Source organism: Pristiophorus japonicus, chromosome 32 (assembly GCF_044704955.1).
Source record: "Pristiophorus japonicus isolate sPriJap1 chromosome 32, sPriJap1.hap1, whole genome shotgun sequence".
NCBI lineage: Eukaryota > Metazoa > Chordata > Chondrichthyes > Pristiophoridae > Pristiophorus > Pristiophorus japonicus.
The window spans coordinates 3,480,696-3,493,286 of record NC_092008.1 but is presented as its reverse complement, the minus strand read 5'-3'; the positions used below and the strand labels follow the sequence as shown (position 1 = coordinate 3,493,286).

General features: G+C 49.6%; 1 protein-coding gene across 1 annotated transcript in view; it reads left to right on the top strand.

Annotated features, from left to right (window-relative positions):
* The window catches only part of LOC139240502 (IQ motif and SEC7 domain-containing protein 1-like), a 144,252-nt gene that overhangs the window by 110,081 nt on the left and 21,580 nt on the right, over window positions 1–12,591 (top strand). Inside the window, exon 13 of the mRNA XM_070869044.1 lies at window positions 4,764–4,861. Within this exon, the coding sequence (XP_070725145.1) occupies window positions 4,764–4,861 (98 nt within the window). The remainder of the gene's footprint in view (window positions 1–4,763; window positions 4,862–12,591) is intronic.

Sequence of the window (12,591 nt, the reverse complement as noted above, 5' to 3'; positions counted from 1 at the left end):
CTCCGTCTGGCAGTGTTTGCCGCTCGGGCTTTCGGATAGCACTCCCCCTCCCTCCACCAAACCTCGACTTTTAAACCGTGCGCTGTCGACAGGGCGATACCAACAGCACCTCCCACGTTTTTTTTTTCTCCCTCCCCTACACCCCACCCCGTTTTCTTCCAATTCTTCGGGGTGGCGTTCACATGCTGGGGAATCGCACAGACACAGACCCACCGAGAGCAGGTACAGCACGGGGTTAGATACAGAGTGAAGCTCCCTCTACACTGTCCCATCAAACACTCCCAGGGCAGGTACAGGGGGTTAGATACAGAGTGAAGCTCCCTCTACACTGTCCCATCAAACACTCCCAGGGCAGGTACAGGGGGTTAGATACAGAGTAAAGCTCCCTCTACACTGTCCCATCACACACTCCCAGGGCAGGTACAGGGGGTTAGATACAGAGTAAAGCTCCCTCTACACTGTCCGATCAAACACTCCCAGGGCAGGTACAGCACGGGGTTAGATATAGAGTAAAGCTCCCTCTACACTGTCCCATCAAACACTCCCAGGGCAGGTACAGGGGGTTAGATACAGAGTAAAGCTCCCTCTACACTGTCTGATCAAACACTCCCAGGGCAGGTACAGGGGGTTAGATACAGAGTAAAGCTCCCTCTACACTGTCCCATCAAACACTCCCAGGGCAGGTACAGCACGGGGTTAGATATAGAGTAAAGCTCCCTCTACACTGTCCCATCAAACATTCCCAGGGCAGGTACAGCACGGGGTTAGATATAGAGTAAAGCTCCCTCTACACTGTCCGATCAAACACTCCCAGGGCAGGTACAGCATGGGGTTAGATACAGAGTAAAGCTCACTCTACACTGTCCCATCAAACACTCCCAGGGCAGGTACAGGGGGTTAGATACAGAGTAAAGCTCCCTCTACACTGTCCCATCAAACACTCCCAGGGCAGGTACAGCATGTTAGATACAGAGTAAAGCTCCCTCTACACTGTCCCATCAGGAGAGTGCTCCCTGCTTCATCAGTGTGACATTTCAAACCTGTCCATATACAGAGATCGTATCGAAGGTTTGCGATTATATGCAATCCTGTAAGATATTATAATTACTTCAGTTGCAGAGTGAGTTGCTGTACATATTGTAGAAATATATTTCCATCAGATTACTAGCTACCCTGTAAATATAGTATATGACACCAGAGATTCTAGATTTAAATTACTGTAGGCTTTCCACCGGGAGTGAGTTACAGGCAAGAATCTAATCGACGGGTTCGGGGGGGTTTATATACAGAATAACGGATACCCGGGAGTGAGTTACAGGCTGGAATCTAATCGAGGGGTTCGGGGGTGGTTTATATATAGAATAACAGATACCCGTGAGTGAGTTACAGGCTGGAATCTAATCGAGGGGTTCGGGAGGTTTATATATGAATAACGGATACCCGGGAGTGAGTTACAGGCTTGAATCTAATCGAGGGGTTCAGGGGGTTTATATATAGAATAACGGATACCCGGGAGTGAGTTACGGGCTGGAATCTAATCGGGGGTTCGGGGGGTTTATATATAGAATAACAGATACCCAGGAGTGAGTTACAGGCTGGAATCTAATCGAGGGGTTCGGGGGGGTTTATATATAGAATAACAGATACCCGGGAGAGAATTACAGGCTGGAATCTAATCGAGGGGTTCGGGGGGTTCATATATAAAATAACAGATACCCGGGAGTGAGTTACAGGCTGGAATCTAATTGAGGGGTTCGGGGGGGTTTATATATAGAATAACGGATACCCGGGAGTGAGTTACAGGCTGGAATCTAATTGAGGGGTTCGGGGGGGTTTATATATAGAATAACGGATACCTGGGAGTGAGCTACAGGCTGGAATCTAATCGAGGGGCTTGGGGGGTTTATATATAGAATAACAGATACCTGGGAGTGAGTTACAGGCGGGAATCTAATCGAGGGGTTCGGGGGGTTTATATATAGAATAACAGATACCCGGGAGTGAGTTACAGGCTGGAATCTAATCGAGGGGTTCGGGGGTTTATATATTGAATAACGGATACCCGGGAGTGAGCTACAGGCTGGAATCTAATTGAGGGGTTCGGGGGGTTTATATATAGAATAACAGATACCCGGGAGTGAGTTACAGGGTGGAATCTAATCGAGGGGTTCGGGGGGGTTTATATATAGAATAACAGATACCCGGGAGTGAGTTACAGGCTGGAATCTAATCGAGGGGTTCGGGGGGTTTATATATAGAATGACAGATACCCGGGAGTGAGTTACAGGCTGGAATCTAATCGAGGGGTTCGGGGGGTTTATATATAGAATAACAGATACCCGGGAGTGAGTTACAGGCTGGAATCTAATCGAGGGGTTCGGGGGGTTTATATATAGAATGACAGATACCCGGGAGTGAGTTACAGGCTGGAATCTAATCGAGGGGTTCGGGGGGTTTATATATAGAATAACAGATACCCGGGAGTGAGTTACAGGCTGGAATCTAATCGAGGGGTTCGGGGGTTTATATATAGAATAACAGATACCCGGGAGTGAGTTACAGGCTGGGATCACCCATCTTACCCCCACAATCCCTTCAACCCTCGGGTACTGAGCCCGATCCTGCCGCCCCCCACCCCCCCGTCCTTTGCCCCCCTCCTCGCGCACCGTCGCCCGATCGTGCGACCGCCCCCCGCGGACTGCGGTGGGGGGGTGGGGGCTGGAGCGAGAATGCTGTGATCTGACGGGACGCATGTTGGGGGGGGGAGTAGGCGTGGATTCCGATCGCAGAAAAAAAACCCGTGAACACACACCCCCCCCACCCCGCACACACCTCCAACAGCGACTCCGTGAGCCGCAACGGGCGATCGAACGACCTATTTGCCGCGCGCAATTATTTGCCGCGCTAAATTATTTGTCGCCGAAATTATTTGCCGCGCTAAATTATTTGCCGCGCTAAATTATTTGCCGCGCCAAATTATTTGCCGCCGAAATTATTTGCCGCGCTAAATTATTTGCCGAGCTAAATTATTTCCCGCACTAAATTATTTGCCGCCGAAATTATTTCCCACGCGAAATTATTTGCCGCGCGAAATTATTTGCCGCGCTAAATTATTTGCCATGCTAAATTATTTGCCGCCGAAATTATTTCCCACGCGAAATTATTTGCCGCGCTAAATTATTTCCCACGCTAAATTATTTGCCATGCTAAATTATTTGCCGCCGAAATTATTTCCCACGCGAAATTATTTGCCGCGCGAAATTATTTGCCACGCTAAATTATTTCCCACGCGAAATTATTTGCCGCGCCCAATTATTTGCCGCGTGAAATTATTTGCCGTGCGTGATTATTTACGCGCGCAATTATTTGCCAGGCGAAATTATTTGGCATGCAAAATTGTTTGGCGCACGTAACTAATTGGCGTGCAGTTATTTGCCGTGGGTGACTGTTTGCCACGCGCCATTATTTGCCGCGCACCGCGATTTCCTCCCCAGGGCACGTGCGGGCATCTGGAGCTGCCTCGGGAATCTTTGTGGAGTGATGTCAGTGAGTGCATGTTACAAGCCTTATGTGATGTAAGCAAAAAATGCATGATAACCAATCACGTGACTGGTAGAAAGCGTGTCTGCAAGTGGTGTGCATTTTTTAAATTTGGTTCCACTCTGTCGTTGCCACGGGTAATCTGTTTACCTTTGTGTGTACATATTAATCTGCAATAAATTAAAAATAAAATCCATAAGTTATTTTCAAATTGCCACGTTCTGGGTGAAGGTTTTCTTCAGGACAACAACGTTGTATTTATATAGCGCCCTATTTGAGGAGGGATAGCCTTGCATTGGAGGCGAGGTTCACTCGGTTGATTCCTCAGATGGCAGCCACGATCTTATTGAATGGCGGAGCAGGCTCGAGGGGCTGAATGGCCGACTCCTGCTCCTAATTCTTATGTTCTTATTTGCCGCACGCTCCTTCCGCTGCCTGCGCTTGGTTTCTGCACGCTCTCGGCGACGAGACTCGAGGTGCTCAGCGCCCTCCTGGGTGCACTTCCTCCACTTAGGGCGGACTGGTCTTTGGGCCCAGGGACTCCCAGGTGTCGGTGGGGGATGTTGCACTTTATCGGGGAGGCTTTGAGGGTGGTCCCTTGTAACGTTTCCTCTGCCCACCTTTGGCTCGTTTGCCCGTGAAGGAGTTCCGAGTCGAGCGCTTGGCTTTGGGGAGTCTCGTGTCTAGGGGGGACATGCGGACAATGTGGCCCTGCCCAGCGGAGCTGGTCGAGTGTGGTCAGTGCTTCGATGCTGGGGATGTTGGGCCTGGTCGAGGACGCTAACGTTGGTGCGTCTGTCCTCCCAGGAGATTTGCAGGATCTTGCGGAGACAGCGTTGGTGGTATTTCTCCAGCGACTTGAGGTGTCTACTGTACACGGTCCGTATCTCTGAGCCATACAGGAGGGCGGGTATCACTACAGCCCTGTAGACCATAACGTCTTTAAAGTAGTAACGATGTGCACTTGAAGTGCCATAACCTACAGGGCTACGGACCGAGAGCTGGAAAGTGGGATTAGTCCGGGATGGCTCTTGGTCGGCCGGCGCAACGCGGACACGATGGGCCGGAATGGCCTCCTCCCGCGCTGTAAATTTCTTTGATTCTATGGCAAGGGGAGGATGGACGCGTGTATCTCTGGATGATTTTCCCACCCGACGCATTGATGATGGAAGGGAGGGAGGGGTCCCAGAGCGGGTGTTCGGACCTTTGCTTCTGTTACAAAGGACCCCAGCGCCCATTTTGAGATCCACACCGCGAGACAGGCTCACCTGAAGCAACCCATGGTAGCATTGTTTGTCAAACCAGCCCTGTCGTCAAAAAGGTAAGTGCACGGGGTTAGATACAGAGTAAAGCTCCCTCTACACTGTCCCATCAAACACTCCCAGGGCAGGTACAGGGGGTTAGATACAGAGTAAAGCTCCCTCTACACTGTCCATCAAACACTCCCAGGGCAGGTACAGGGGGTTAGATACAGAGTAAAGCTCCCTCTACACTGTCCCCATCAAACACTCCCAGGGCAGGTACAGGGGGTTAGATACAGAGTAAAGCTCCCTCTACACTGTCCCATCAAACACTCCCAGGGCAGGTACAGGGGGTTAGATACAGAGTAAAGCTCCCTCTACACTGTCCCATCAAACACTCCCAGGGCAGGTACAGCACGGGGTTAGATACAGAGTAAAGCTCCCTCTACACTGTCCCCATCAAACACTCCCAGGGCAGGTATAGGGGGTTAGATACAGAGTAAAGCTCCCTCTACACTGTCCCATCAAACACTCCCAGGGCAGGTACAGGGGGTTAGATACAGAGTAAACCTCCCTCTAAACTGTCCCATCAAACACTCCCAGGGCAGGTACAGGGGGTTAGATACAGAGTAAAGCTCCCTCTACACTGTCCCATCAAACACTCCCAGGGCAGGTACAGGGGGTTAGATACAGAGTAAAGCTCCCTCTACACTGTCCCATCAAACACTCCCAGGGAAGGTACATAGAAATATAGAAAATAGGTGCAGGAGTAGGCCATTCGGCCCTTCTAGCCTGCACCGCCATTCAATGAGTTCATGGCTGAACCTGCAACTTCAGTACCCCATTCCTGCTTTCTCGCCATACCCCTTGATCCCCCTAGTAGTAAGGACTACATCTAACTCCTTTTTAAATATATTTAGTGAATTGGCCTCAACAACTTTCTGTGGTAGAGAATTCCACAGGTTCACAATTCTCTGAGTGAAGAAGTTTCTCCTCATCTCGGTCCTAAATGGCTTACCCCTTATCCTTAGACTGTGACCCCTGGTTCTGGACTTCCCCAACATTGAGAACATTCTTTCTGCATCTAACCTGTCTAAACCCGTCAGAATTTTAAACGTTTCTATGAGATCCCCTCTCATTCTTCTGAACTCCAGTGAAAAAAAGCCCAGTTGATCCAGTCTTTCTTGATATGTCAGTCCCGCCATCCCGGGAATCAGTCTGGTGAACCTTCGCTGCACTCCCTCAATAGCAAGAATGTCCTTCCTCAAGTTAGGAGACCAAAACTGTACACAATACTCCAGGTGTGGCCTCACCAAGGCCCTGTACAACTGTAGCAACACCTCCCTGCCCCTGTACTCAAATCCCCTAGCTATGAAGGCCAACATGCCATTTGCTTTCTTAACCGCCTGCTGTACCTGCATGCCAACCTTCAATGACTGATGTACCATGACACCCAGGTCTCGTTGCACCTTCCCTTTTCCTAATCTGTCACCATTCAGATAATAGTCTGTCTCTCTTTTTATACCACCAAAGTGGATAACCTCACATTTATCCACATTATACTTCATCTGCCATGCATTTGCCCACTCACCTAACCTATCCAAGTCACTCTGCAGCCTCATAGCATCCTCCTCGCAGCTCACACTGCCACCCAACTTAGTGTCTACCGCAAATTTGGAGATACTACATTTAATCCCCTCGTCTAAATCATTAATGTACAATGTAAACAGATGGGGCCCCAGCACAGAACCTTGCGGTACCCCACTAGTCACTGCCTGCCATTCTGAAAAGTACCCATTTACTCCTACTCTTTGCTTCCTGTCTGCCAACCAGTTCTCAATCCACGTCAGCACACTACCCCCAATCCCATGTGCTTTAACTTTGCACATTAATCTCTTGTGTGGGACCTTGTCGAAAGCCTTCTGAAAGTCCAAATACACCATATCAACTGGTTCTCCCTTGTCCACTCTACTGGAAACATCCTCAAAAAATGCTAGAAGATTTGTCAAGCATGATTCCCCTTTCACAAATCCATGCTGACTTGGACCTATCATGTCACCTCTTTCCAAATGCGCTGCTATGACATCCTTAATAATTGATTCCATCATTTTACCCACTACCGATGTCAGGCTGACCGGTCTATAATTCCTGTTTTCTCTCTCCCTCCTTTTTTAAAAAGTGGGGTTACATTGGCTACCCTCCACTCCATAGAAACTGATCCAGAGTCAATGGAATGTTGGAAAATGACTGTCAATGCATCCGCTATTTCTAAGGCCATCTCCTTAAGTACTCTGGGATGCAGTCCATCAGGCCCTGGGGATTTATCGGCCTTCAATCCCATCAAATTCCCCAACACAATTTCCCGACTAATAAGGATTTCCCTCAGTTCCTCCTTCTTACTAGACCTTCTGACCCCTTTTATATCCGGAAGGTTGTTTGTGTCCTCCTTAGTGAATACCGAACCAAAGTACTTGTTCAATTGGTCTGCCATTTCTTTGTTCCCAGTTATGACTTCCCCTGATTCTGACTGCAGGGGACCTACGTTTGTCTTTACTAACCTTTTTCTCTTTACATATCTATAGAAGCTTTTGCAATCTGCCTTAATGTTGCCTGCAAGCTTCTTCTCGTACTCTATTTTCCCTGCCCTAATCAAACCCTTTGTCCCCCTCTGCTGAGTTCTAAATGTCTCCCAGTCCCTTGGTTCACTGCTATTTCTGGCCAATTTGTATGCCACTTCCTTGGCTTTAATACTATCTCTGGTTTCCCTTGATAGCCACGGTTGAGCCACCTTCCCTTTTTTATTTTTACGCCAGACAGGGATGTACAATTGTTGTAGTTTATCCATGCGGTCTCTAAATGTCTGCCATTGCCCATCCACTGTCAAGCCCTTAAGTATCATTCGCCAATCTATCCTAGCCAATTCACGCCTCATACCTTCAAAGTTAACCTTCTTTAAGTTCTGGACCGTGGTCTCTGAATTAACTGTTTCATTCTCCATCCTAATGCAGAATTCCACCATATTATGGTCACTCTTCCCCAAGGGGCCTCGCACAACGAGATTGCTAATTAATCCTCTCTCATTACACAACACCCAGTCTAAGATGGCCTCCCCCCTAGTTGGTTCCTCGACATATTGGTCTCGAAAACCATCCCTTATGCACTCCAGGAAATCATCCTCCACCGCATTGCTTCCAGTTTGGTTAGCCCAATCTATGTGCATATTAAAGTCACCCATGATAACTGCTGCACCTTTATTGCATGCACCCCTAATTTCCTGTTTGATGCCCTCCCCAACATCACTACTACTGTTTGGAGGTCTGTACACAACTCCCACTAACGATTTTTGCCCTTTGGTGTTCTGCAGCTCTACCCATATAGATTCCACATCATCCAAGCTAATGTCTTTCCTAACTATTGCATTAATCTCCTCTTTAACCAGCAACGCCACCCCACCTCCTTTTCTTTTCTGTCTATCCTTCCTAAATGTTGAATACCCCTGGATGTTGAGTTCCCAGCCTTGGTCACCCTGGAGCCATGTCTCCCTGATGCCAACCACATCGTATCCGTTAACTGCTATCTGCGCAGTTAATTCATCCACCTTATTCCGAATACTCCTCGCATTGAGGCACAGAGCCTTCAGGCTTGTCTTTTTAACACACTTTGACCCTTTAGAATTTTGCTGTAAAGTGGCCCTTTTTGGTTTTTGCCTTGGGTTTCTCTGCCCTCCACTTTTACTCATTTCCTTTCTGTCTTTTGCTTCTGTCTCCATTTTGTTTCCCTCTGTCTCCCTGACTAGGTTCCCATCCCCCTGCCATATAAGTTTAACTCCTCCCCAAAAGCACAGGGTTAGATACAGAGTAAAGCTCCCTCTACACTGTCCCCATCAAACATTCCCAGGGCAGGTACAGGGGGTTAGATACAGAGTAAAGCTCCCTCTACACTGTCCCATCAAACATTACAAGGGCAGGTACAGCACGGGGTTAGATACAGAGTAAAGCTCCCTCTACACTGTCCCATCAAACACTCCCAGGGCAGGTACAGCATGGGGTTAGATACAGAGTAAAGCTCCCTCTACACTGTCCCATCAAACACTCCCAGGGCAGGTACAGCACGGGGTTAGATACAGAGTAAAACTCCCTCTACACTGTCCCATCAAACACTCCCAGGGCAGGTACAGCACGGGGTTAGATACAGAGTAAAGCTCCCTCTGCACTGTCCCATCAAACACTCCCAGGGCAGGTACAGGGGGTTAGATACAGAGTAAAGCTCCCTCTACACTGTCCCATCAAACACTCCCAGGGCAGGTACAGGGGGTTAGATACAGAGTAAAGCTCCCTCTACACTGTCCCATCAAACACTCCCAAGGCAGGTACAGGGGGTTCGATACAGAGTAAAGCTCCTTCTACACTGTCCCATCAAACACTCCCAGGACAAGTACAGCACGGGGTTAGATATAGACTAAAGCTCCCTCTACACTGTCCCATCAAACACTCCCAGGGCAGGTACAGCACGGGGTTAGATACAGAGTAAAGCTCCCTCTACACTGTCCCCATCAAACACTCCCAGGGCAGGTACAGCACGGGGTTAGATACCAAGTAAAGCTCCCTCTGCACTGTCCCATCAAACACTCCCAGGGCAGGTACAGGGGGTTAGATACAGAGTAAAACTCCCTCTACACTGTCCCATCAAACACTCCCAGGGCAGGTACAGGGGGTTAGATACAGAGTAAAGCTCACTCTACACTGTCCCATCAAACACTCCCAAGGCAGGTACACGGGGTTCGATACAGAGTAAAGCTCCCTCTACACTGTCCCATCAAACACTCCCAAGAGAGGTACAGGGGGTTCGATACAGAGTAAAGCTCCCTCTACACTGTCCCATCAAACACTCGCAGGGCAGGTACAGGGGGTTAGATACAGAGTAAAGCTCCCTCTACACTGTCCCATCAAACACTCCCAGGACAGGTGCAGGGGGTTAGATACATAGTAAAGCTCCCTCTACACTGTCCCATCAAACACTCCCACGGCAGGTACAGGGGGTTAGATACAGAGTAAAGCTCCCTCTACACGGTCCCATCAAACACTCCCAGGACAGGTACAGGGGGTTAGATACAGAGTAAAGCTCCCTCTACACTGTCCCATCAAACACTCCCAGGGCAGGTACAGCACGGGTTAGATATAGAGTAAAGCTCCCTCTACACTGTTCCCATCAAACACTCCCAGGACAGGTACAGGGGGTTAGATACAGAGTAAAGCTCCCTCTACACTGTCCCATCACATAATTCCAGGGCAGGTACAGGGGGTTAGATACAGAGTAATGCTCCCTCTACACTGTCCCATCAAACACTCCCAGGGCAGGTACAGGGGGTTCGATACAGAGTAAAGCTCCCTCTACACTGTCCCATCAAACACTCCCAGGACAGGTACAGGGGGTTAGATACAGAGTAAAGCTCCCTCTACAGTGTCCCATCAAACACTCCCAGGGCAGGTACAGCACGGGTTAGATATAGAGTAAAGCTCCCTCTACACTGTTCCCATCAAACACTCCCAGGACAGATACAGGGGGTTAGATACAGAGTAAAGCTCCCTCTACACTGTCCCATCAAACATTCCCAGGGCAGGTACAGGGGGTTAGATACAGAGTAAAGCTCCCTCTACACTGTCCCATCAAACACTCCCAGGGCAGGTACAGCACGGGGTTAGATACAGAGTAAAGCTCCCTCTACACTGTCCCATCAAACACTCCCAGGGCAGGTACAGCACGGGGTTAGATACAGAGTAAAGCTCCCTCTGCACTGTCCCATCAAACACTCCCAGGGCAGGTACAGGGGGTTAGATACAGAGTAAAGCTCCCTCTACACTGTCCCATCAAACACTCCCAGGGCAGGTACAGGGGGTTAGATACAGAGTAAAGCTCCCTCTACACTGTCCCATCAAACACTCCCAAGGCAAGTACAGGGGGTTCGATACAGAGTAAAGCTCCCTCTACACTGTCCCATCAAACACTCCCAAGAGAGGTACAGGGGGTTCGATACAGAGTAAAGCTCCCTCTACACTGTCCCATCAAACACTCCCAGGACAGGTACAGGGGGTTAGATACAGAGTAAAGCTCCCTCTACACTGTCCCATCAAACACTCGCAGGGCAGGTACAGGGGGTTAGATACAGAGTAAAGCTCCCTCTACACTGTCCCATCAAACACTCCCAGGACAGGTGCAGGGGGTTAGATACAAAGTAAAGCTCCCTCTGCACTGTCCCATCAAACACTCCCAGGACAGGTGCAGGGGGTTAGATACATAGTAAAGCTCCCTCTACACTGTCCCATCAAACACTCCCAGGGCAGGTACAGCACGGGTTAGATATAGAGTAAAGCTCCCTCTACACTGTCCCATCAAACACTCCCAGGGCAGGTACAGGGGGTCAGATACAGAGTAAAGGTCCCTCTACACTATCCCATCAAACACTCCCAGGGCAGGTACAGCACGGTGTTAGATATAGAGTAAAGGTCCCTCTACACTGTCCCATCAAACACTCCCAGGACAGGTACAGGGGCTTAGATACAGAGTAAAGCTCCCTCTACACTGTCCCATCAAACACTCCCAGGGCAGGTACAGCACGGGTTAGATATAGAGTAAAGCTCCCTCTACACTGTCCCATCAAACACTCCCAGGGCAGGTACAGGGGGTCAGATACAGAGTAAAGGTCCCTCTACACTGTCCCATCAAACACTCCCACGGCAGGTACAGGGGGTTAGATACAGAGTAAAGCTCCCTCTACACTGTCCCATCAAACACTCCCAGGGCAGGTACAGGGGGTTAGATACAGAGTAAAGCTCCCTCTACACTGTCCCATCAAACACTCCCAGGGCAGGTGCAGGGGGTGAGATACAGAGTAAAGCTCCCTCTACACTGTCCCATCACACACTCCCAGGGCAGGTACAGGGGGTTAGATACAGAGTAAAGCTCCCTCTACACTGTCCCCATCAAACACTCCCAGGGCAGGTACAGGGCGTTAGATACAGAGTAAAGCTCCCTCTACACTGTCCCATCAAACACTCCCAGGGCAGGTACAGGGGGTTAGATACAGAGTGAAGCTCCCTCTACACTGTCCCATCAAACACTCCCAGGGCAGGTACAGCACGGGGTTAGATACAGAGTAAAGCTCCCTCTACACTGTCCCATCAAACACTCCCAGGGCAGGTACAGCACGGGGTTAGATACAGAGTAAAGCTCCCTCTGCACTGTCCCATCAAACACTCCCAGGGCAGGTACAGGGGGTTAGATACAGACTATAGCTCCCTCTACACTGTCCCATCAAACACTCCCAGGGCAGGTACAGGGGGTTAGATACAGAGTAAAGCTCCCTCTACACTGTCCCATCAAACACTCCCAAGGCAGGTACAGGGGGTTCGATACAGAGTAAAGCTCCCTCTACACTGTCCCATCAAACACTCCCAAGAGAGGTACAGGGGGTTCGATACAGAGTAAAGCTCCCTCTACACTGCCCCATCAAACACTCCCAGGACAGGTACAGGGGGTTAGATACAGAGTAAAGCTCCCTCTACACTGTCCCATCAAACACTCGCAGGGCAGGTACAGGGGGTTAGATACAGAGTAAAGCTCCCTCTACACTGTCCCATCAAACACTCCCAGGACAGGTGCAGGGGGTTAGATGCAAAGTAAAGCTCCCTCTGCACTGTCCCATCAAACACTCCCAGGGCAGGTACAGCACGGGGTTAGATATAGAGTAAAGCTCCCTCTACACTGTCCCATCAAACACTCCCAGGACAGGTACAGGGGCTTAGATACAGAG